At 42.7% G+C, this 26,185-nt stretch overlaps 1 protein-coding gene across 1 annotated transcript; it reads left to right on the top strand.

The window, feature by feature from the left end:
- Positions 1–2,205: 2,205 nt before the first annotated feature.
- Positions 2,206–22,429, top strand: tlcd3a (TLC domain containing 3A). The gene is made up of 5 exons (XM_041952900.1): positions 2,206–2,441; positions 9,668–9,754; positions 13,370–13,589; positions 19,661–19,756; positions 21,921–22,429. Exons 1-5 carry the CDS (start codon positions 2,320–2,322, stop codon positions 22,224–22,226), a joined length of 831 nt encoding a protein of 276 aa, XP_041808834.1. The 5' UTR covers positions 2,206–2,319; the 3' UTR covers positions 22,227–22,429.
- The last annotated feature ends 3,756 nt before the right edge of the window (positions 22,430–26,185 follow it).

Raw genomic sequence — 26,185 nt, 5'->3', positions numbered from 1 at the left:
AATCAGCAGATAGATTAAAGTAATTGTTGATGCAGCCTTGGAAATAGCCTCAGTAAGTGGGAGGTGCTGTGCTCCGTGGCTGCTGGACGTAAGCAGGTGATTGTTTGGTGACGCATAAACTAAAACTCTTCTGCCTCCACATGGCAAATAAAAAGATTTTTCTATCTTTAAGAGGGAAGGTGAAGCTTTAGGGTCTTTGTCTTGCTGGTTTTATTTTGCTTACATTCTGCATATTTCTGCATAAATTTAATCAAATTGCTACACACTAAATTATACACTGCAATTCTGGTGGCAAGTAGTTAATATTACAAGTTATAAGTACCAGTTGAAAGGAAGGGATATAATATAACATAATATTAGTAGACCAGTATTACATGGAATAGATTAGCAGATATAATACAGTGTAGTATGGGTATAGTATAGTATAGTGAAGTAGAAAGTGCAGTATATATAATATAATAATATAATAAATAATATAATAGATATAATAGATACTAAGCTTAGAATAACAGAATATATCAACTAACAATGTAAACGTGTCAGATTCTGATGTTTTTCTTGGGGTGACAGTCTCAAATATCGCTATGTCTGACATAAAGTGTCAGTATAATGTATAAGATGGCACATGGTGCATTATGCAATACAGTCACAATGATAATCGTACAGAAAACTGTGAAATTAGAAATTCAGCACCACTTTTTCATTACACAAAACAACAGTGAACTTTATTTCTCTGTGCTCAGTGAGGCAGGCAGTCAGAGCAGGAGTATGCAGCATGTTAGTAAACCAGATGTCCCGTCACAGCTACATTATGGGAGCTTATTAGGATCAATATTGGTGCCAAACCCTCTTTAACAAGTGGCCATCAGACACGACTCAACATAACCAGTGAAGCCGGGTCGACTTACTTTACCTGACAGCTGATAGCACCATCTGATGGCTGTTAGTCTCATTTAGCATGGATGAACTGCACATACAGAGGCGTTGATTCAACTGTTTATGGCTCCATTTAGCTTGTTTTAGCTGCTAAAGAGGCAGATATTTGTTCTCTTTATTAAACCACGCCTAAAGTGATCCAGATATCTGTTAATAAATGTAGGTCTGTGACTGCTGAATGTGTAAACACATAACTGCTTGCTGACACGTAACTTGTTTTTAGGGTGATAATATGTCAGTATTGTGATTGACATATTATCACCTTATGTTGTAATGTAATGTTGTATTTGGTTGAGATTGAACTAATTCATAACAATTTTGCACAGGACTGCAAATAATAACTATTTTCATTATAGATTAATGAAAATGTAAAAGTACTAATAAATTAAACTGTAAAAATACTATGCTACAAGTACAAGTCCTGCATTTAAAAAGTTGCGGAAAAAAGTATAATCACGAAAATGCACTTAAAATATTAAAAGAACTCAATACCGGAAAATCATAATAACTTCATTTGTATAGCACTTTTCATACAAAAAAAAATGTAGCAAAAAGTGCTTTACAATCAAAGATAAAGAAAATAAAGCCCTGCCCACACACACACATACACCCACACACAAGAGCACACAAACTCACACAATCAACACGACATTTTGAATGAAAAAGAAATGAATAAATATTAAAATATGTCCCCTGGGACTGTCGATATGGTATTTAATATCGTTAGATTTGTATTACTCATGCATCAACGTAAGCACTTAACGTTTTGTATGCATAAATCTTAATTTGTTGAGTATTAGCTGAAGCTGTCAAATAATTGAAGTGAAAGGTACAATATTTACAATTGTACAATATGGAATAGAAGTAGACATTTGTATGAAAAGAAGAGTCTCAAGTTAAGTACAAGTACCTCCAGTAGAGAACTAAGAAATGTACTTTATGACATTAAACCGCTGGTGTTTATATTCAGATGTAATTTAACTAGAAAAGCATCACTTGGAATCAGAATAACACAAATTGCTGTCCATCTGTAACTGAGCTGAGTAAAGTTTGGCCTTCAAAATAAAACCTCAACTAATCTGCATTGTGAACCCGCTCACCGGAAGTTCTACCTTCCTTCCGGCGCTGGCTCGGGGCTTTTATTTTGACAGTCGCCCTAGAAAGCTCGGTGTACTTCCTTGAATTTACCTCGGCAGTGGTGCTGCTGCTGAGTCTCAGCAGTGTGTGTGTGAGCGTGTGTGTGGATGGCGGACTGTTCCCGGTGAAAAACACCGACCCCCGGCTTCACGAAAATGCCTCACCACCGCGTGTAAGCGGGCCAAACTCGCGGGGGGGCGGAGAGAGTCAGGTCTCCGGGCAGCTTTAGAGGAAAATAAAGGCAGGATGTTGCAAGTTTTAGCTTGTGGCGCCGTAGTTTTCCCCGGTCTCTTCTTCGCCTTCAGGAGGATCCTGCCGTGTGTGTTCAGACACTGGAGCGATGCCGACGTGGTGCTGGTCAGCGAGAGGTAAACTAGCTAAATTCATCACTTCGTACGACACAACCTGACAAACGACACCTGGCTGTGAGCCTCGTTTGACCTCACGTCGTGGCTTCAGGCTACTAACAGTTTTCGCTCGTTCAGTTAGCTTGAAGTGCTGCTTTTTAACGTAGCACGACGACTGTTATGTACATGGCATTACCAGCATATTTGTTCTCTCTAATTGGCGTTTGCTCTTTTAAAGTTTACTACAGCAAAATGGCTGCTATAATCCTCAAATAGTCTTTAAAGGGATGATTTACGGCTTTCACGGCAAAACTATGGGCCCTTGTAGGAATACAGAAATCCTGTAAGTTAATGGAGCCATAGGAGGGTGAGACCAAAGCAAAAGAGCACACTGACGTTTAGTTGTGCCTGTGTGTGAACATGATTTGCCTTCGAGATTTGCCATTGTAGTGCTAGCATGCTTGTCTTCATGATGGTCCGCGTCCAGTATTTCCAGTCTGGACTTTGCCTGGCATCTTTAAAACCCTGCATCCACCAGAGGCCTTGCCACTGGTCCACACAGGCGGTGACATTTTTGCTGGATGTGGACAAACCAGAACCTGAGCTTTGATCCATGTGCTCTTATAAATTCTTGGACAAACAAATTAAACCATTAGATCCGCAGGCTCCTCTATGACTGAGCATCTCACGAGTGCTGAGGTACAAAGTAGTAATAATTAATATAGTTTGTGCATGTGTGTGTGTGTGTGTGTGTGTGTGTGTGTGTGTGTGTGTGTGTCAGTGTGACTTGCTCTCATGTGCACAGTTCAGTTCAGTGCTCATTTGTACGCTGTCACTCTTGCTAATCCTCCTCTGAGCTCCGGTCAGGGCCGACTGCTGAGTTAGCTATGCACTGGAAAACACTGAACTCTGCTCCTGAATGCAGCCTCCACCACTTCACTAATGCTCATCTAACGGATAATGTTGTTCTCACAAGCGTCCACGCCTCAGGGGATGTCACACGGCTTGTTCACCACTAAACCAGCCTCTGAGATCTGCTGTATCTACTCTGCCACGCAGGTCACAAGCTTGGATCATGTTAGTGTCTTTGATTTTAGTGGAACAGTTTCAACAGATTCTACCGATGTCACGTTATTAAAGTCCCAGTGTAGTTGTTGAAATGTCCTGTATCTGGTTAGAGACTGTGTGCTTTTTCTTTTCCCCTGCAAGACCAATCACTAAACTCAGGTGGAAGCGTGTAGTATTTGTTTGTATTTGGAGATGAGGATGTAGTGTAACTCTTACATAATGCTGAGGCACTTGTGAGGGACATGATAGAAACATTATTAACTTTAGAGACCAGGAAGGGTCAAGCCCTAACAAAGTGGATCCTACAGTTCCCACAATGCAATGCAATAGCATCCCTGTTTAAACCCTCTCTGCATGGTAAGTACTGATTTCAGAAGTCAGCAGGAAGCCCGGTTCGCTCTGTCTCCATTTTCCTCTCGTCTCTGCATGTTCATGCAGCAGATAAATAAAGCCCCGGATTAGCACCGCTGTTTTGCTCAGTTGAAATATTTCCAACTTGCACAGGTTGTGTCTTTGCGTCCATTCACGCTGCTCCGTGTGAATTCGGTTTTAAAAGCCGCGTCGGCAGGCTGAGTGAACTGTTGTACATGTGTAAAAACGTGTCTTTCAGTTTGAGCGTCTCAGAGAGAGGGGCTGCGCTTGTTTTTGCAGTCATGATGTTCAAATAATGTAAAACTGGTTGAACAGGATACATGCAAAACCCCTTACCTGCTCATTAAAGTCCAAGTCTATTCAAATGTGCAAGGTTTTCTTTCTCTTGTGTTGTGTCAACACTGTGTCCTCATCATATTGGGTTTATCATGATGAGGGACGTGCATAGGATGTTCTCCAAGGTTCTTGTTGTTTCTGTTTGGAGTTAATAATCAGCTAAGGTTGAGCTGATATTGTGGGTCGTGTCAATGTGACTTGTTGATAGAGGGAAGCTCATCAGTGTTACAAACAACATTCAACAAATTGTTGATAAGAAGTGAGAATAATCCTCGGTCAGCACAGAAAATGATAATCCAGCAGCAACGAAAGCTGTTTTCTCCTTATTTACAGCTGGTTTTACATCACAGAGGAGTACGACGAGCTGTGAGACTGAAAGGCTCAAAACAGAATTATTAAAAGGATGGAAAGCTTTTCTATTCTGAGATACAAAAATGATGCATTTTGGTGACAGTGGTGGAAAAGGAAAGGCCATGTTAGTGTTTATCATCTGCAGGGCTGCAACTAGCAATTATTTGCATTACTAATGGATCCGCCAGTTATTTTTTAACGCAAGTGTTTGGCCTTTCAAAACAGCTCAGTTTAATGTCAGATAAAATAAAAGCAGCAAATTCTCACAACGAAGAAGCTGCGACTGCATAACAATTGGTCTCTGTGCTTGAAAAATGTCAATTAATCAAATATCAGAGTAGATTCTTATTAATTTTTGACTGATTGTCCCGGCAGTGGCTCAGACTATCATCAGCTGTAGCTGCTGTTTGCAATCAGGTTTTATCCAGTAAAAAACAACCCTCAGTATCATCTCAGTCTGCCACACAGGGAGAACTTCCCTCTATGTGTCTGGAAGAGAGAGAAGTGGGAAATCAGCGTCAGCAGTGATGACCATCATGACTAAGCCGACAAAACGATGAGTGCTGGCCCGGGCCACAGTGCTCGATTGACAGGTGATCCCTAACAAGAACCAAAAATGCGACTATAAAATCAACAAAAAGGATCTCTTGTAGTATCGGGTGCAACCTTAACCTACTCAAAAGAAAAACACTTGACTTCCCAGAGATTATAATGCTCAACATCACCCGGCACACGCTAAGCTTAAGAGTCTCGTGGCTGCAGTTACCATGTGCCTTTAAAGTTGCACACAGCAGCAGTGCTCTTAATGGAAGGAATTACACATGGTTAAGAATACTTTCTGCCTTTCTGCATGTGCTTCCTCTGCTGCAGCTTACTCGTACAGCGGGTCTCAAATGACCACCAAACAAAGCTGATATAAATATTACTGCAAGAACACAGTAAATTAGGGGTTAAGTCTTCATTGTAACTCAGTAAATATATGTGATTTGTACCGAGTATCAGTGTACAAAGCAGTATCAGTACACCTGACTGAGGTGGAGTCCAGTGCAATGATCTGAAGCATTAAAAATTCACACAGAGTGGAATCAATGTTTTAAACAGTTTGTTTCTCAGAGGTAATACGTGTTTTCATTGATTTAAAATGATTGATTCCATTCTAAAATATGTGGATTTTTAATTCTATACTGATGGTTGTTTGCCTTATGACGACCACTGACGAGAGGCCATAGTTCAGCCACCTTTAGGGCTGCAACTAATGATCCGTTAAGATTAAAATGAAAGTTGTGGAAAAAAAAGCTGACCAGAATTTCTCAGTTTTTAAATTTAATATGATATAAAACATTTTTAGACAGTTGTCCCATCTGGGAAGCTGTAACCAGTTAGCGTTTAAACAATTAATCGATTAGAAAAACTATCAAGATAATTTTCAGTTTGATTGTCTGATTAACATTTTATTTACGACTACCAAAGTGGTTAAGGAGCAATGCAATTAGGGATGTAGCTGCATCCATCTGTGCCATTGAGGGGTGGAGAGAGAGAGAGAGCTCCTTCTTGCCATGAAATGCACTTTACCCTGTTTGCTTTTTCTGCCTCTGCTGTCACTTTTTCTTTTCCTCTGCTGCAGCGCCAATGAAACGACAAATTATGTAGCCCATTTGCTGGAGGAGCAAAAAAAAACCCCACCTCTCCTGACTGTCAGACACTGTGTGTGTGACAGAACATGAAAGACCAAGTGGTCCGTGTGGAAGCGGACCATCGGTAGGAAGACTTGGTTGTAGTGAAAGGGAAGCTGAGGTCGCTCACTGGCCTGACACAGCAGGAAAAGAAAAGACAACATTGCCGAACAAGGCAGCGAGACATTCTTCCCTTTTTCCCCTCCACACGCTCCTCACCCCGTCAACCTTTCATCAGCAGAGAGAGAGGGGGTTATTGCCGGACGCACAATGAATGTGCTGTGTAAAATCTGGGTCTTGTGATAGAGTATGCGACCATACAGCCCTAGAAGGCAGCGAGGCGTGGGGGTAAAATGTGTGTGTGTGGGGGGGGGGGTAGGTGGAGTTCGTAAGCGAAGCAGGCAGAGAGAGAGGCCGGTTAGTCTTTTCTAGCTCAGGCCTGTCGTTTTGTAGTCGTCGGTCATGTGGCCTTCGTTGCCTTGCCGATGCCAGTGTCATGGCCGCATTCCCATGGAGATTGGTGTGAGGTGGCAGCAGGTTTAAGCAGGAAACCACACAAATGCACTCTTTGTATCGCAGTCTTGCCATTTGTAAGCAGCACACTATAACTTGTTAGAAAGGAAGAAGAAGACAGTCTTTATTGGCCTTGTAAAACTAGTCATTATTTACAACTTGACCGAAAGTCTGAAGTCTGAGGTCCTCTCTCCGCCTACCAGCCGGGACCTGACCCGGGACCTGAGTCGGGCTGGGTCCAAATGACAATCGCTCTAATGACTTCTGTTCAGGGTCCAGTTATATTGGTTAGGGTCTTGGGTTTTGTGGCAATATGTCCAATACCAGTGGGGAACCGTGAGGATTCACCCTACATCATGTGTTGCATCATTGCCCTCACAGCGGAAAGACGTGTTTTGTGTGTACCGTGAAGTTCAACATGACGTGTGTTGTTGGCCTTTTTGACCTCAGATGCTCATTAATTGATGGAACATCATGCTGCCGCCGGTCTTCATGCTCTCCAGCTGTTTCGGTCTGTTTGAATCGACTGTATTTAGCATCACGTCTGAGTATCTTCAGTTCTATTTTGGATCTAACGTCCCTTTTTGATCAGGTATCTTTTTGGACAAAAATTGTGGATCCCTGAATCCCACATGACAAACAGCTTACTGATCCTAACACCGGATGGGCTAGAAATGTAGAATTTGTCCTTCAGGTGGTCCTGGAAGAAATACCATGTGGCCAGTGAAGTCAGAAGGGTTTATGTCTTTGGCAGCATGAATGTGCTCAGGGTATTTCGTGGCATCTGTTACCTAATGAGTTATCATGTGTGCACTGTTGAATAAAGTGGTTTGAAGTATAGCAAAGACCGAGGAGTGCCCTAAATAGAAAAGGTTCATCCTCTAGCGACCATAAACGGACCAAAGTGGACATCAGATTTTTAATAGTTCTTCTGTACAAAAAGGTCATTTTGACAGTTTAAGAAATTGGGTCATTTGTGCTTGAGATACCTTTTCAGGGACAAGTGCCTGTCAAAGGTCAGTTCTGTCCTGATGAAGACTGTAGAGGAAAAGTCATATCGGGAATATCCACCCAAAATTCACACCAGCTGACTGACTTTTTGATTCAACCTGGACCGTCAAACACCATGATTCCTTCCATAATTCTCCTTTTTCTGTCTAGAAAAGTGTAGTGCAAGGAATATAGCACAGTAGGGGTATCTGTGCAAATATGATTCATTTCTGGTGGTAAAATGAATTGATAGTCCTCAACTCAGATCTGTTTAGTCCTGTTATAGAGCAGGATTAATCCTAAACAAGGCCTACAAAGCACGAGAGTATAGTTTTCTCTGTAGCCCACACAAGCCTCTCAGCCTGAGTACTTGTCGCACTAGATGCAGTTTCACAAGGTAGCCCGTGTTTGCCTCCATTCATCGCTGTAGGTGGTGATGAGTAGGTGGTGATGTAAACCAGCATTTAAACGCAGCGGCGTGTTAAAGGGGCGACTGTCTCTTATGGCTGCAGTGAGCGTCGGGGAATGAATTACATGTTTTCTGATTTCAAAGCAGCTTACTGTCACTGCTGCCAAGTTGGAGAACAGCCAGAGAGAGAGCTCGTCCGAGCGAAAGCAGCCATTCATAGTTTGAACAAATTGGTGACGTAATCCAAAGGCCTGTTTAAAATGGCCAAAAAGTAACTCTGTTGAACCAGTAGAGAAATAAAATCTGCTTCTCTGACTGCGTACTGGACATTCATCAAGTTTTCTTTTCAATACAGCTTCACATCATCAGTCAGTAAGGTCATAAATTCACTACTTGTGCGTGTACTCTTAAGATGCGACGCCTATGAATGTTATGTATGCCTTATGCCACCTCACACAGTGACACTTCAAATAGAGATGTGCCCAAGTTCTCCTATGTCACAGGTCTGTTTATAGACCAGGAAAGTCGAGGCCAAGCAGTGCTAATCCCATAATGGTACTCTCGACTTGTAGTTGTGACTGCTGGAGTAGTTCACCTGAAGGGACTCTTTTTAAAACCTTGACCTAGATTAGCTAGAGCTGCCAATCACACGGATATGCCAACAAATCAAACATCATTTCTGGGTTAGACCAGTGAGGCAGGGTGGCCAAATGATCTGACGTTCATTTAAAGGTGCAGTGTGTAACAATAAGGGGGGGATCTGTTGGCAGAAATAGAATATTCATGTTTTCATTAGTGTGTAATCACCTGAAAGTAACATCCTCCATGTTTTTGTTACGTTCGAATGAGCTATCTACAGAAGGAGCATGTCGTCCCCCACAGAGTCCACCAAAATGGACAAACCGAACACTGGTTCTTGAGATGGCCTTTTGCGTTTTTACATAAAAGTGAAGGCCATTTCTACACACCGGTCCTTTAACATGAGACATCAGTTGTGGCTAATCTCTTATTCTTTGTACAGTTTAATGAATTTTTACCCGACCAACAACTGTCACCCTGTGTTCAGTATCCCGCAGTGGACTGGAGATCAAAGATAAAATCCAAACTAGATTTTCCATCCAGTGTCAAGTCGTAATTTATAGATCAAGCTTCATCCCGTTCAGGAATCCCCAACTTTTACTATCATGGCAAAGCTGAGGGAACACCCCGCATTCAGTTTTCATTGAGGTTGAAAGGGAAGGCGTACGCAGACTGACAGTATGTGACAGGGCTGAACCAATTACAGCGCTAGGCTTCATCCTCTGAGAGTCGTGGGTGTCTGCACGAAATTTCACGGCAGTCAGTTCAGTAGTTGTTGAGATGTTTCGTTCTAGACCATGGCTAGCACTGCTAAACGACATAAGACACAGATATGCTAGTTTCACATGAGATTCTGTAACCGTCCAGAGTGTGATTAATGAATGTTCATGAATGTCTTGGATCAGTCACTTTGTATGACCTTTCTCAATGTTTTCATGTGTCTGTCTCTTCCTCAGACTGGTGTCCTCCATCCATGCCATCATGGCAACCACGGCAGGAATCATCGTTGTGTCATCATGCCGGGGCAGCGTCATTAACGACAGGTTGGACTTAATGTCATTAATCCTTATCATGAAGCAGCGGCTGCTAATGGAAACCCATACGCCTCTGACTCTATCATTACACTTTCTTACCTGCACCCATCAGACTTCAGACATCAAGACTTACAAGGATGGTTTTCATTGACCAGGAGAAGCTGAGAAAAGTTCGGCTTTATTCAGATGTCCTTTTGACATATATCAAAGACCTGGCAACAATTGAAAACCTGATGTTTTCTTCTCAACTACGCAAAATTACTGCGTACTACTACAGCTTTCAGACAGGAAGTTGATCTGTCAGAGATTCGTCATAGGCTTCACCTCATTAGACTGGGTTGGTGTCTGTTGAGACGGTGTAGCACAATGGTTCCTCAGCTATGTCTCGTACAGTTCAGGCAAAAAAGTGAACTTTTCCTTTACTTCTACAAAAGTTTTCTCACCATTTTTCTTTTCAAGAACCGTCCACCCTACACTTATTCAGCTAGCTGCCCTGCCTTCACATCAGCAGCCTGCCAGGAAGCTAGTGTTAGCATAGCATTAGCCTCCCCGTGCTGTTTAGAAAAGTGTGACGCTAAGATAATGTTAGCCATAATAATCCCACAGAGTCAGCGGCCAGAGCCGGGCAGGCCCAGTTTGAGGCTGCTAATCTCCGCCTCCCCTCCCCTTCACCCACGGGGCTTAATCCTCCACAGCGCTGCTCAGTTCTGCTGCCCTGTGACGTGCACAAGGCTGGAGCTTATCAGACACATGCTCCAGAGTCAGACCCATGAAAACTCTAATACTCCATCACAATCTGTCACTTCATTTAGCCTTCATTGCTTCAGTTGCAGTAACTGGGTTTTGCATCCTGATGGGATGTGTGTCAATGTTAAGCATATAGTACCTCATGCTAACACAAGGATGATTTCAGCGTCCGTGTTCTCGTCACTGAACAGCCAAAACTGACCAATATCCAGTGTCACGAAAAGTTGGTACAATCCTTTAAAGGATAATTCTGGTTTATTACAACTGGGGCCATTTTCTTGTGCCTGGTTTTTCCATCATTTCATGTCAGTTATAATAATATTGGCCTCAACAAGGTAATTACTGAGATTTGGGAATACAGCAATGTCACAACAAAGAAATCAGAGCCAACAGATTTTTAAACAACGTTACAGTTTACAGACAGACTTTCTGAGTCAAATTTGACCCGACTTGATTCCTGTAGTTGTGGGTGCACAGATTTCCTGTTCCTGCTGGGTTTAGGGTGAACTCACAAGAGCTTTTAGGCTGTAGGCGATATTTGAGAGTTTAAAAAAACACTGGCTGATATTCAGTTTTTTTTTTTTTTTTGCAGAAACATTTTTTTAAGGATCCTTTAAATTTACTTAAAAAAAATTATGACCAAGATGTGCACCTAGCCGACGTTTTACTTGTTTTAAAACTACCTCGAATGGAGAGGTTTAGATAACACGGCGAAACTGTTGTTTGTTTAATACCCATCTGATCGTTTGACTGCTTGAGTTTCCTTCCCCATCGGCTTCGTTTTAGCAATGTCTTAACTTGACAAGCAGTTGGACAACCCAAAGTACTTTACAGAGCACAGATGCAAGAGTACAAGAAACAAATGAGAGAACAATAAATGCAATTAAGCAAAAGCACACAGATTATAAACAATAAAAAGAATAAAACAATCAAAAGCCCACAGAATAAAGATGATGAACCAATCTAATAAATGGCTTTGATTTTAAAGAAGAATTAAACGCAGTGGTAAACATGTAGGTCTTAAGCTTGGATTTGAAAGTAGTCAGCATCATCTCGAGTCTCTGTGTTAACAGATAGAAATGACACATAAAGCTATAAAAACAAGCCCAAAGGTATAAAAAACTGTAATTATCCCTGTAATGATGCAACCTCACAAAACCTGCGGAAATACTCTGCACACTAACGTTTTACAGTACTGCTCATTAGCACAGAACAAAGTTACAGTTCACCTTAGTTAGAATATTATCCCTGCTGCTCTTGACGATCCTAAAAACAGCTGTCTGATCAGTTTAAAGGTGCAGCACAGAGCAAGTGTGCAGTTCATGTATTCATATGGCCAAGACAAGAGATAAGAGACAGCACATACATACACGACAGAACCCACACATCATGTAGCCTTCGCTCTACCCTGAGCTGTTTGTTGTGCCTTACTGCTCTTAATCTCCATTCGCTGACCTTAAGAGCTAAAGAACCCAGTCAGGGGTCAGAGGTCAGTAGCTCAGCTCTGCCCGGCAGCTTTGCTCCGTTCTGTCCACATAATTAACCATCACTGTAATCGGCGCTCATTAGAGCGCTGCAACCATCCAAGTTGTTTATTATACTTTGCTTACATAAGCCTGCCTTAAAGCCTTCGCATGCTCATGTTAGAGAGGAAAGGCGTGGAGGTGAAGCGAGTGTCTGTGTGAGTTCACGTCCACTGAAACTAAAGGTCATGATGTTAGTGAAGTGAGAATCAACATTCATGCCTCCACGCCAGCGACAGCTGTGAGTGGCAGCATTATGTTTTTGGGTCGACCTTACGTAGGTCTGTCCCGTTCTCGTGAACAGGATGTATCAGGAACGCCTTCAGGGAATTTCTTCAAATTTGGCACAAATGTGGACTCAAGGATGAAAGGTCAAAGGTCACTGTGACAACACAACACATTTTTGGCCATAACTCGAGAATTTGTTCACTGATTGTGACAAAATCTGACACAGATATGCTATAGGATAAAATTAAGTGATGACATTTTATATCCAAAAGGTCAAAGGTTGGCTTCACTGTGATGCCACAATCTTGTGCAGAAACTCTTTTCTGTCCATCTTTCAGCATCATATTGTGGCCATGTTTTGCATTTGATCAAATGCTGAATTGGTGGCTCTAATCTTGGGCGTCCACCTTGAAACTGAGCTGATTGTAAAGATCTGCTGTGCTGCAGGTTGAACGTGTGTGTGAATCATCCACGTTCTTTGCAGCAGCATCCATATTTGAAGCTTTGTAGTCACCACGAGCTGATTAGATGTGCTGATATTGATCTTCAGGTGATTGTTGTTGCACCATGTGAGGAAGCTCTCCATCAGTCCTCTGTCTCTAAGTGAAGACAGCATGTTTCTCTCTGGACATTATTCACTAGAATCATACATGTCAATAAAGTGGTAGCTTCAACCTCACCAAAAAATACACTTAATACCTTCAAAGTCTTCACTTTAACTTTCTTTTTCATTTTTTTAACGTGATTCTTCATTAGCATTTGTGTAGTTTAGCACTTCGCATAGTGTTGACCAGAGTCATATCTGTCACTGACGTACTGTATATAATAAATAATAGCCTCTGTGGTCATTTAAAGTTCCCGCTGTGGAGCGGTCTTGGTTTTGCTGTTAAAGTAACGTTGGAGCTTTTGACCGCTATGCTAACAACCACAATTCTGACACGTTTTTATCGTTGGTCAAAGACTTTTTCTTCCACGACACGTTAGTTTCATTTACATCAATGTGCCACTCTTTTTGTTCACAGTTTGGAGAAAAGTTGCTTTGATGCTGCAGAACTAATGCAAACACAGCAAAAACATGTCACGTGAAAATATATGATTATTTACATGATTCGTTTTTCCTCCTCAGGCACTGGCTGGCCACTTACTTTGTCATCTGGTACGGTGTACCTTACATGACATACGACATCTTCGCCATGTATCTCAGTCACTACTACCGCTTCCGCGTCAAAGGCCACGAGGACTACAAGCAGCATTCGCTGAGGACCGTGAACTCCTTCGTCCGCAGGGAGTTCCTGCTGGTGTTGCATCACATCGCCCTGCTCACTATCCTGCTACCTGTTACACTGGTGAGGGGGGCAGGGCCGGGTGGGAGGCAGCAATTATGAGGTCTTGTTATTAGTAGTTGAGGCCAATAATTAAAGAACTGAAAGTAATGCAAGCAGCGCTGGTAGCGGTGGATCACCAGCTGGCTCAACTGGCTGCTGGCTCACTGTCCCGCAGTGCTGGTGCTAAAACGATTAGCATCACAGATCACATGCTTTGGTTACTGCAGCTGGCGTGGTGTTATTTAACATGTGACTGTGACACCAGTTTAGCAACATGTTTTAGGTTATTATTGCTACTGTAAAATGCTTATATTTAAGGTGGATTTTGCTTTTTAAAGGTACTGTTAATGATACTGCTGCACATACGCACATATTGTACACGTCCCAAAAAAAGCAGACACTGCTTCTTTGGGAATTTTAGATCTGAAATAAATAGTTGATTAATCAAGTAGTTGATCAACAGAAAACTAATCTCTAACAATTTCAATAATGATTAATTAAGCACTTTCTCGTGCAAAATTGAGAAAAAATAGCCTGTTCCAGCTTCTCAAATGTGAGTTTTTGCTGTTTTTTTTCTTTTCCATGACAGTAAACTGAATATCTTTGGGTTGGGACCACACAAGGAATTTTATGTCATCTTTGGGAAATTGTAGTTGTTTAATTTTTTCCTGATATTTTATGAACCAAATGAAAAATCGATTAATGGAAAAAAATCTGCCCTGCTGAATTTAGGTGCGCGTGTCTGAGCTGAGAGGATTATACAGTCCTGTTCAGATTACACGGCACAGATCATGCTCCTCAACAGATTTCAAAGCGTATTTAGCTTTAATGATTTTGAATTTGTGTTTTCCACCTTTCAGGCAATCTTTCATGTCTGTTTATTTTATCACAGGTCCAAAAATCAACTCAAAGAGAGTTGAAACTCTCTTCTGATCAGTAAAGTCATGTGTTCTTTTAGTACTGTGTACTGCCAGTAATGCCTTCAGTGTGTGCTGTAAAGTGGTGCATTGTTTTCAGATCAATCGTTGCTTTAAACTGCATCGTCTTGCATTGATTACTTAAGTGGCAACAAAAACTAGACATTATGCTCATTGTCATGGATTACCTATCAGGTGATTGTCATGTCTCTGCCAATCAAGTTTCCACCTGTACTGATAGAGAAGAAAAGGGAAAAGACAGTTTCAATAAAACAATGCTTTGCTTTGGAAAGTGGTTAGCAGTAATGTCAGATATACATATGAAGCACTTTAGCGTGTAAACATACTAATCCTCTGTGATATGTATGTAACTCTTTGCTACCCACAAACAGATTATGTCACTCACAGTGAGTACGCATGGTTTGGAGCTGCTGGTATCTTATTTACTGTGGGTATTAGAGGTTTTCAGTACGTGTATGAACTCGTCCGAACCTTCAAACTGAACTGAGTGTAATGAATCATCATTGCTGCTGACCGAATCGGTGGCTTTTGAACAGGTGGTTGAAAGCATCATTATCGTGTCAGATGGGATTCACAGTATGATGCTTCCTGTTTAGAAGCTTGAAAGGCCACAAAAGCCACAGAAACAATCACGATGGGATAACCGGGCTATTAAACTTTAAACAGGCCGAGGATGTCATGAACTGAAGAAGACTCTGTGTTGCTGCTGAAGTTCGCTGCCTGTTGTTTGTACTGAGGTGTGTTTGAACAGTGATGCGATCGCTTATCTTCGAAAAACAAGTCAATAAACTGCACAGTTAGTGACTCTGAATCTTGATAGTGAGTTGTACACAGTTCAGATGCTGAAGGATTCATTTATTCTTTTCATTTATTTTGAAAAGACAGTAGTGCAAGTATCAAAACCTGACAAAATCCTCTTGCTGGGTAGAAAGTTCAACTATTCATCATAAAAATAAGCAAACATCTGAAACGTTTCTGTAAGGCAGCAGGTCACGATCGGCTATAAAACTGAAAAGCACCACCGACACGTGCTCGTCTTATCTGCAGCTCTCTCTCTGTTGCTGTTGTGACCTGAAATGTTCCCAAACAACCAATTTAAGGCTCGCAGGGGGGCCTCCACCTCTGGACCTGTGTACTTGTGAACTTTGGTTCTGCGTCACATGCATCAGTCTTCATACTATGTAGTCTATGTGCGGCTGGCGCACCGACACGGTTCGGTACAGATACACGACCTGTTACAGTCCTTGTGACTTGTTTCCATGAGCTGTCATTTCTGACAGAATTTAGGCTGTCAAGTCCAAATGAAATGACCACTGTGACTCATTGAGGATGGTTAAAGGCGTCTGTATATACTTCAACCAAAGTGTTTGCCGGATTGCCGAACAGAGTTTGAAGGCCCCCTGAATTCTTCTGACAGCTTTCCAGAACCAACAATCTGAAAAGCACACCAACATCATGCAGCACTTTGCCAGCTGTGCAGAGGTTTGAGAAAAGGGAAGGTTTGAACTTCTGTCCTCTGTTTTTTATTGTTTGCATGCTATTTTTCATACCTGAAACATGGTCAATGCCTTGGAGGAACGATTGAAAGCATGCAGCATTAGCTCTGTTTAAGCGATTAATCACGTCTAACTCCTCTCTGGGACAGTGGTCAAACTCTAACCGTGACCTTCTTGGGTTTGTGCAGTGCAGTGAAAGGAATAACAAGTCGTCATGCTTCAAAGGAGTAAATGGCAGGAAAGGAAAGAGAACAGTAAACCAGCAATCACTGATTAATTCCTTTAAACAAATGACAACAAATTATTCTGAATTGTTTTCTTTTACATCCTCGAATTGTACTTTTTGAAAATGGAGAGATGCAGTGATAATGGACAGGAAGAGAGAATGAAAGGTGCAGGTTGTTTTCTGCTGGGGTACAAGTGTTGAGGAAGAATGGAAGCCGAGCAAAGATCTCAGTGCGCACGAAAGAGTCAAAGCATGGAAGAAAAAAACATTTGAATGATGAATATTCAGTCAGATGTGAAGGGAGGGCAAGAGAGGAAGCAGACATCGACCACGATGACCTTCAGAGCAGCTCTGACCAGCAAAGTTTAAAACTACTGAACTGTTAAACCTCAGTTCACTGTTAACAGTTTGAACAGTCAAGCGAATTCCTTCAAAAGTATGCCAATCAATTGATTATTTTCTGGATTAATCAATTACTTATTTGGTCTATAAATTGTCAGAAAATGGTGAAAAATGTCAGTAAGTGTTTCCCAAAGCCCAAGATGACGTCCTGAAATGTCTTGTTTTGTCCACAATCCAAACATATCGAGTTTACTGTCATAAAGGAGTGAAGAAACCGTAAAATATTCACATTTCAGCATTTGGAAAATGAGAATATTGCGGCAGCTCTGTTCAGGAGTTTGCTCCAGGCTGTCTTCATCGTGCTGATGGAGTATTTTAGAGTTTACAGAAGCGTGGTACATAGCCACTCTCCTTTCCGAGTAGTATCCCAGGTTAGCAGGCCAGGTGCAGTGGAAACCCGGCCCTTTGTTTGCAGCGGCAGTCAGTTGCAATATGAGATCACATTACCCTCCATTATTCAGCTCCAGCTGCAGTCATCCCCTCTTTTCTCTAAACTCACCAGCCCTCCCTCTGTTCCTCCTCTTCTCTTCCCACACTCATCAGCTTTATGCCACTCTGGCTTTCCTGGGTAATACATGAGCTGGCAGAGTTATCCAGCAAGCCACTAAAGGACACTGACATTCAGGACGAGGAGAAGACCCAACCTTTAGCTGTAGATGATGCAGAGTAATCGATTTCTCTCAACGGTAGACTTTTTTTTTTATCGCAGAAAGTATTCTGACATGACGCAGTAGGGAAGTCTTAGCTCTAAATAATAACATTAATTGATAACTGGATTCCATTAAGACGTGCCAGTTTAAAGGTTCAGGTGTTGCTCATGCTCTCTCACTAGCCTAATCTAAAAGGCTAATCCTGAGCATCATTCCTGCTACAAACATGGTGAACTGGTTGAGCTGCAAGAACAAATGCACTTGGATAAAGTTAACACTCTTCAGTGGCGTTTGGATGTCCAACAAGCAGCTTTTACAGACCACGTTCTGCTTCTACCAACACTTTGGTGTTGGTCAATTATGGTCACAAGTTGGGATGCACCTATTTAGTCCGGCCCCTGATGCGGACCTTTTGAACAGAACAGGTTTTTTTCATCAGTTTCATTATAAAATTCACTGTGCCTGCTATGATTTCCATTTGTGGAGTCATGCTGGGACACAAACTCAGTTTTTTTAACTGGGCATTTGAATAAAATATACCTCTGGTTTCAGATCAGTACTCTGTATTGGCAGATACCCGGAGGTAGGTATCAGAATATGTACCAGGAAAGGAACAGTTGAACCGGTCCATCCATAGTCACAAGGTTTGGGCGTGACCCAGCAAATGTGACTGTGGCCAAAAACGTGTCATTCACAAGGTTTTTGGGCTTTAGATAAAGAATGATGAGCTCAGAGTTGGGATTGGTCGAGCATCAGATCAGGACCTAAGTCAACCTTGGAGTAGACCTCGAGGAAGACCTCGAGGAAGACCTCGGATACACTAATCAGGGAACACCTCAGAATACCCCAGAGGGGACATCGGGAGAATTGGGGTGTGATCGCAGAGAAGCACTATGTAATTAGTCTGCTGTCACCTGCTCAACCTGCTCATTATATTGCAGCTCTATATTTAGACAGGTTTTTAATAATGGTGCACCGTGTATCAACACCTCGTCAAGATTGCTGGGTTTTTCCAGGTGGACCAGGTGTGTGATAAATTAGATTTTATATGCACGTCAACGTTTTAGCCACTGGCTATCCGCCACACTCATGTTGTAAGTGCATTTAATTTTTGCACAGAGGCTAATGTATGCTGTCGAACATTCAAACAAATCCTTGGACAGATGGTAAGCTAGCAACCACAACTATACCTATTGTTCTCGTTCTCGTGCGTGACAATAGTGTGCTGTGTCTCATGACTCAGGCCAGTTTCAGCACATTTACAAAGAAGGCAGAGACATTTTATATCAGGAATATCTCACATTATAATTAACAATGAAATCTGTAGAAGTGGCCATTTTTAAGAAGCCTTGTGTGGCGACGATACATTCAAGTCAGCAGTTTTTCTGCAGTGAATGTAATTGTTTGATATGTATTGACAAGTAAAGCACGTGCAGGCCTCATACAGAATCTTAGACAGAGGTAACACACGCCCATGGCAGGTGGGGGTGGGATGAGGTAGCCAGGTATTTTGTTAGCCATGGTGTAAAGTTCCCCTCTGTGGTCACAGTCATGCTTTCATGGGCAGATGGCAAGGCCACGTCTGGAGCCGCTCATGCTTTATTCATCGTCAGTGCACAGTAAGCTAGGCGACCAGACAGTGCTCGTCTTTTGTCTGGAGTCTCTTTATCCATCTAGATTGACTCACCTATTCTAGGATGGCCTCTCGAACTGCACAGCACTGTGCCGCTGGTCAATATTTGAAAGCTTCATTCATTACTTATGTACAGGACATCACTCCCTCCTCTGCCCTGGCCCACCTCGAGCTGCCATCTTGAAGTTGTGGTATCACATCTGCCCTTGTGGTTGTGGGATTGTACAAAAAAAAAAACCTTGAGTGCATCGTAACAATATCAGATGAAGAATTTTACTCAGCAGCATCTGGGTGTCGATCTTAAATTTAATCCACCTAAATCTGATTTAGAATTGAAACATGCTCGGTGCATCTGTACACATGGAGTAGATCCAGATCACATCCATAACATTAACTACGCTCACCAAACTTGTACATACGTAGATCTTGTCTCAGAGTTTTGGTGTCTCATGGTGGAAGAAAGCGATGTTTCAGAGGGTTTTGCACCCTGAAATCTTATATCGGATTGTTATTTTCTCGAATTGAAAGGTAAACATCTGCTTGATAGTTTGGTTAACCTTCAGTCTGAATGCATTGGAAATGACTTTTACAAACAGGTGTTGAAAACCTGATATTTTCCCACCTCTTGTGCAGCACTTTTGCACTGAGACTGTCCCAGAAATGGTCCTTGAATGTCAGCTGTGTGTTTTCCCTTCCTTGTAATTGTGTTCTCACTCTGTGTGTGTGCTCTGGTTGTCTGTTCCACAGTTCTTCAGAAGGGACCAGGGGGATTTCTTCATCGGCTGTTTGTTTCTAACAGAGCTCAGCACACCCTTCGTCTCCCTGGGGAAGATACTTATTCAGGTGAGACAGCACGTACATGTGCGTTCACCTGACACAAACCGGGAAGTCATGCATCTGTCCTGTACCGTACGCTGTCACTTTATCTAAAACTCTCAAAGCCAAAGGTTTTTAGCCTCGAGTAAACATCGTACGATAGGCCACCATGACTTTGTCACACAGGTCAGCGACCACACAACCTCGTTGAGCAATCATTTGCTAAACAAGCAGTGATTGTCCAAGGCCTGTCAAGGTTTGCATTTCTTCAAAAGCATATGCATGGGCCTCCCATAAAAGTGAGGCTGAAATAAAGAGTAGTTTAAAGAGTTTTGAGGATCTTCCGTTCTAAAACCCCGAAGCACAAGCGCAAAAACGTGTGTTGTCGCATCACTTTCAAGGCCAAGGATCATATAGACTAAAAAAGCCCCGATCAGGACAGGCTCCTCCACTGTGTAGTATTTCTCCGCTCTGTGGAAACCGGTCCTGTATGCTAATATATCCGAGTTTCGGATAACGTCAGAGGCTCTGTCCTGCTGCAGCTGGAAGCCAAACTCATTATCTTAGAAAGCACTACATACGCCCAGCGCATTTGTCAGTCCTCATACTTAAAGCCTTTTCTCTGGTAACGTTTAAAGTGAAACATACTGTTAAAAAAATATGAACAACGATGCATAAATCAAATCTTAGTCTTGTTTGTCCAAATGAGTGAGCTAAGCATCTGAGCAGGGCTACATTAGAGCGACAGTCTCATCTTACATCTTTCCTTATCGTGCTTATATGACTGACTGACTCTACACTGCAAGAATACAATACAAGAACAGTGTTGTTTCTGTATGTCCGTGTTGTCGACACCATCAGCTGATGATGATGTCGACTGTTTGTCTCGGACGTACAGCTTTAGCCTTAGTTTTGTTATGTCACGTACTGTATGTAACCATCAAGTGTGTATTTAAGTCAGTGAGACACATTAAAAAGTCAACCAGAGACTGCATTTTAAAGTAACTCATGGAGCTGCCATTAGCTTAATTAGCCAGTTGGCTTCAGATGATAAAATCTGCATTTTCATCTGATGAACAGCCATCAGTCGCAGGCTAGAAATGAGAAGCTACGGTTGTCTTCCTCTGTCTGAAGTCAGAGAGCGATTGTTTCAGAAATGACTAAGAAGTCTAAGTTTCTCACAGTAAACTGCGTATGTGTTGTGAATGGAAAGCTTTACAGGTATTTGAAATTTGCACCGGAAATCCAAATACTGGTAATGCATCAAGATGCTAGATGAGCCAAAAAGCATCTCAAAGTGGGAATTTATGCAAAACAAGTGCTTGTTTTTGGGTTTGACTCAATACTTTCATGGTAGAAAATAAAACTTTGAAAGGTGCCAGTGATACTGTCACCTCAGATTTCATTAAAACCATCAAAGCAAATAATAGGAATACATCAGAGGCACGTCACGTATGTGATATGACCTTAACCTATGTAGCATCAATGTTATGACCCCCCCTGTGAAACAGAAAGTCATTCATCCTTGTTTTTTTTACATTTCTGCTCAGGTGCACTGCCTTGCATCATCAAAAACCAGAGTATCTCCATTTCATTTGGGATGTAGTTTGTCACTGTACCATCAATAATTAAGGAGCAAGGCTCACCAGAAAGAAAAACCTTCAGTCAGTATTATTCAGCTAACAAGCTGCCTCTTAACCCATCCACAGCAGTTAATGGTCCCACCCATGCAGGTCTTTGCTGACATCTGGTGTCAGCAGAGAAAAAGAGCAAAGCAAAGCTCCACTGCTGGTCTCTGTCTTTAAAAACGCTGCCCTCCTTTGGACCGGATCAGCACTAACGGACCTGCCAGACGTTTTTCTCTGCTCTCAGTTAATTCATATTGATTGCTGTTGTGTAGACCAGGCCTCCCGTAGTCTTTTACATCAAAGATGAGCACAAGATCAGAATCACGTGCGATTATGGAGATGTCCTGAACATGCTAGCATTAGCATGCTAACCTTCTGAAAGGTATGTGCATGTGTACAGTGAGCATGCTAACATTAAAGCATGGTCACACCAGAAAGTGGAGCAGCAAAGTGATTCTGGGCCTCTTTGCAACCCCCCGTTAGTTAACACAGAGAAACGGGACTGGAACTTATTTTCTTATTATTTTTTTCTTTAAAATCCTCTTTCTTGTCTCCTCCACCAGCTCAGCCTCCAGGACTGCTGGCTGCACAAGGCCAACGGCTGCATGGTACTGCTCACCTTCTTCATGTGCCGCATCACCCTCTTCCCCTACATGTACTGGGTGTACGGTCAACACTACGGCATCCCGCTCTACAGCGTGCCCTTCCACCTGCCGCTGTCCGCCAACCTGGGCAACTCGTGCATCCTGGCACCGCAGGTCTACTGGTTCGTCCTGCTTTGCCGAAAGGGTTACCGCCTGTACCGGCGCAGCCGCGTGCCAGACGGGCCCCCCGTGGCCGCCGTCACTGACAATTCTAAGGATGATTGATATCCAGTTCACGATCGCTCGCTCAAGCCGCACACTCAGCTACTAATGCAACTACTCCTGCAAGGGCACTAGTTTGACTTAACACATTTCAAACCCCACCATTGTACTGTAGTACACCAGGACTGCCTGCTCTCGTCCCACAACTCCTGGGCATTTTCCGAACACTTTAACTCCTCTGTTATGAATCTGCTGCCTAAGTGGACCTCTCCACTGATCCAATCCTACTACTGAAGTTTGATGATTTGGGTTTTTTTTTTTTTTTTTGGATTTGGCTCTTGCCTGGATCTTGTTGAAGTGCTACACTGCGTCTGTTAACATTTACAACACTGAAGAAAGATGTTTGCTTCACTGAGAGTAAAACATGGAGGAGAAGCACCAGTAACTGAAGAAGAGCCTCCGTGGAGAGACATTATCTTATCTCTTACTCCTACTGTGTTTACAGCCTCTGCTGATTTGGAAGGTCTGTTACAGCGTGTATGTGTGTGTGTGTGTGTGAGAGAGAGAGAATAGCTGCTGCGACAGGTTATATTTATTTTTATGGCTTTGCTGTAATGTGTCCCATCTATTCACTAATCACACTGACGAGAAGGATTAGGAATAGTGGTGGGTGGTATGCAAATCCAGGCAGTATTAGCAGGAATAACTGTGAGGAATACATGTCACCTCATCCACATTTGAGAGCTAAAAACAGCTACGTCTTCTAAAATCCTGTTAATGTGATAGTTTCTGACTTTTCGGCCCCGTTCACTTGTTTGTAGTTTCCCCACACAGCGTGTCGTCATGGCATCAGTTTGCAAACCTGCAGCAACGATAGCTCATCTTCCGTGGCCCTGGCTCATTTGTCTCCAGAAGCCATCCCCTTCAGCAGGGTGCTAGCTCTGTATGCGTGCTGTGTCCGCAGGGATTAACGCTGCGCTCGTCTTCTTGGGGACTTCCGTTTTAACAAAGTTCAGCATTTTCAGGAATTTAGTCCGGCAATATCATCCGATGTCGGAGTTGGAGAACGGTGGCACCAACAAGAGATTACCTCAGTTGTGGGAAGCATTCTTCATTTTGAGAAAATTAAGTCATTTTTTTATGAATTGCATGGCATAAAACAGGATTTTTTTTAAAAATTTTAGCCTGATATTGCAAAGTTCGGTCAAGATCTCAAACAAATCACCTTGAGAAAAATACAGAGCAGACTGCTCTCAGTGTGTCAATTACACTATAAAGCCATGATAGGATGAGATATGGCCTCCGTTACAAAACACAGTGGGTTGGACTAACTTACAAACACTTTGTGAGTCCAGTTTTTGAGTCTCTTCTGAGCGTTTAACCCACTTCTCCAGAGCAGAGGGTCATCTTCTGAACCCTCAGTCTCTGTTCAGGTGGCGCTGAAGGATCACAGCTGCCATAGAAACAGTGCAATGTTAACAGCGGAGCTGATGCAGGGCAGCTGGGGGTCGACGCAGTCTTCGAGGGTCACCTCGGGTCAGACGTGGAGGCTGCTGGAGATTTGTCTTCTCCTAGAAAAGTCGCTCAGATCTGCTCGTCGGACCTCAGAGGGGGTGATGGGGGCACGGTGATGCCTAATGTGGGACAAACTCAGGGTCAAGGCCAGAGCAATAAGGTGAGCAGAGGCTCGTCAGAGGACTGAAACATTAAAGATCTTTGGAAGAGATGACATCCAGGAAGTGTTTAGTTTCCCTGCAGATCCACAGATTTATATGCACTCATGTGTCACGTCACACAGGCCTGTATATACTTCATGTTTTTAGAGATTTACGTTTTAGTTTCATCACAAAGAAAATAGTTTTTAAGCTTGAACCTATATTTAGATGTTGCAGTTAAAGTGAAAGGACCATTTTTTATCATGCAGAGCAGTTATTTTTTGTTGGACTCACAGTTGCATGAAGACATTTATCTTGAAGGCATTAATGAGAGAAAATCAATGCTTCTTTTTTGATCTTATTTCTTCATATCAAAGAATAAATAGAGGATATTATTTTCGTAAGAGTGACGCAGGGTTAGTTTCATATACAGTCTAGACCCTGAGGTTAATTCAGCTCCTTGGATAATATTCCCGGTCATTCAAGCTTTATCCTGAATAACTGATTAAATATGCATCAATGGCCTTTTTTTTTTACGTTCTGCAAAGTCAATCTATGCAAAGGAGGCTGCTGCGGTGCACGTGCACGGACTGATCCACGCCTCGCCACGCTGGCTTCATTCAGATATTTTGGGACCATTCATTTATTTCTGAGGTGCATTTCTTCTGGGACTCCGCACCACAAACACACGAACTCATCTCGCATTTCAAGTTAAAAATTCTTTGCCTGCTTTTCAAATTTACCTCGCTGGCATTTCGATTAATTCCAGTTCAGTGCATTTTGGTCATTCGTGACACTTTTTGAAGTGTTCGCCAAGTTTACACCTCAAATCAGACCGAGTTTCCTGTTTTGAACTCAGCTAATACATCTGAATCTGTTTGAGTGAAACTCACTGAGCCTGATCCTCAACTTTGTTGTAGAATTGTAAAGGCTAACAGGATAACCAGCCTTGTTGTCATGGTGACGTTACTGTAAGGCAGGCAGTTGAATTTGTAAAAGGCAGCAAACAGCCCTCAGCCACAGTTTTTGTGTGTTTCCACCCGTTATTTTCTCAGACGGTTTTGTGTCATGATCGCTGGGTTCTTTCATTTTTGCGCTGAGTTTTTGTAGCTTTCGCCGAACAGCAGCCGCCGCGAGTCAGGTGATGACCGCGGGGTCATCGTGGAAGTGATAAAACTGTGGAGAAAAGTCAGAAAACATTTTAATGTTAGCTAACAGTAGCCATCAAATCTGCTACTGGCCATTCCAGACCACCCAAAGCTGCAGAGGCAAAGTGTGATGGAGTGAGTGAGGGGGTGTTTTACTGCTTTTGATTCCACTTTTCATTCCTATGAAGAAGCCTGAGTTATTTCTTCTTTGCTTTAGCAAAGAGAAAAATTGTCTGGCTTACTGACGATGTAATTCAGGAATCCGATGAATCATTGCAGATAAAATATTTTGGTTTTTCCCATTTTTAAACTGGTGTTTCAGACTTCTCATAAAATGTGACAGCCCCGTGACTTGTGCTGTTGCATTGTGGGTGGTGTAACCTGTGTGGGGGTCTCGCGGTCAGATCCTGCAGTGCAGGGAATCTGCGATGGGTGTTCTTGTCGGCGGACAGACTGTTTGCTGACGAGCAGCGTGAGGACGAGCCGAGCTGCTGAATGATGGGCCTGTTTGTCGGGTTTGGCTGCGGCCCAGCAGAGCGCAGACCTCTTTTGTCCGCTGCTGACCGGGCCACTCTTACTGGAAGCACCCCAGCAGCCGAACTCTCCCACTCTCTCTGTTTTTTTCACTGTCCTGCTCACTCTCAGCCTCCTACATCCACTTGTCTGTAGTGCTGTAAATGAAATGGTGGCCCCCCTCTGGCCTCTGCTGACTCCCCAGGGGTGAGCGATGTGTTTTGGTCGTCTTCGTCCATCTTCATACACAGTCGTTGGATTTAACTCGGCTCAGCGTCTTGGCTGCTGCGCTCTGCAGTGACAGGAAGTTGCAGAGAGTGTTAGCAGAGCAGAGCGAGCCCTCCCTCCTCTCTGCTGCCATCTGTCGTCAGGATTATCTGCTTGTCTGCTCAGCAGTTTACATCCAGGACCAGCTGGGATTAGGAGACCAGGCGGGCATTTCCTGTTGAAAACGCACATATCTCCTGCAGTCCCCTGTTTTCATAGACATATATATAAATATCTCACTTTTCAGCCACCATTCAATACACTGAAAAAACTGGCGTATGGCGTCATTTTAATACTTTGGGATCAGTTTAATCTGGTGTTTTTTTTAAGAATGGTACGGATCAGATTAACGGTTGCTAGGGACGACATTTATGGCATCATGACACAAAACTTTTTGAGGCGTTGTTGTAGTTGCGTTACGCTGTTGTCGCAGTTTGTA

The sequence above is a fragment of the Chelmon rostratus genome, chromosome 14 (genome assembly GCF_017976325.1).
Source record: "Chelmon rostratus isolate fCheRos1 chromosome 14, fCheRos1.pri, whole genome shotgun sequence".
NCBI lineage: Eukaryota > Metazoa > Chordata > Actinopteri > Chaetodontiformes > Chaetodontidae > Chelmon > Chelmon rostratus.
This window is presented reverse-complemented; position numbering and strand designations above follow the sequence as displayed.

What these genes read in the sequence shown, in the direction of transcription:
- tlcd3a (XM_041952900.1), top strand. Translation starts at nt 2,320, where the DNA reads ATGTTGCAAGTTTTAGCTTGTGGCGCCGTAGTTTTCCCCGGTCTCTTC. An exon ending in GTGGTGCTGGTCAGCGAGAG is followed by an intron (nt 2,442 to 9,667) that starts GTAAACTAGCTA and finishes TCTCTTCCTCAG; the next exon opens with ACTGGTGTCCTCCATCCATG. An exon ending in GGCAGCGTCATTAACGACAG is followed by an intron (nt 9,755 to 13,369) that starts GTTGGACTTAAT and finishes TTTCCTCCTCAG; the next exon opens with GCACTGGCTGGCCACTTACT.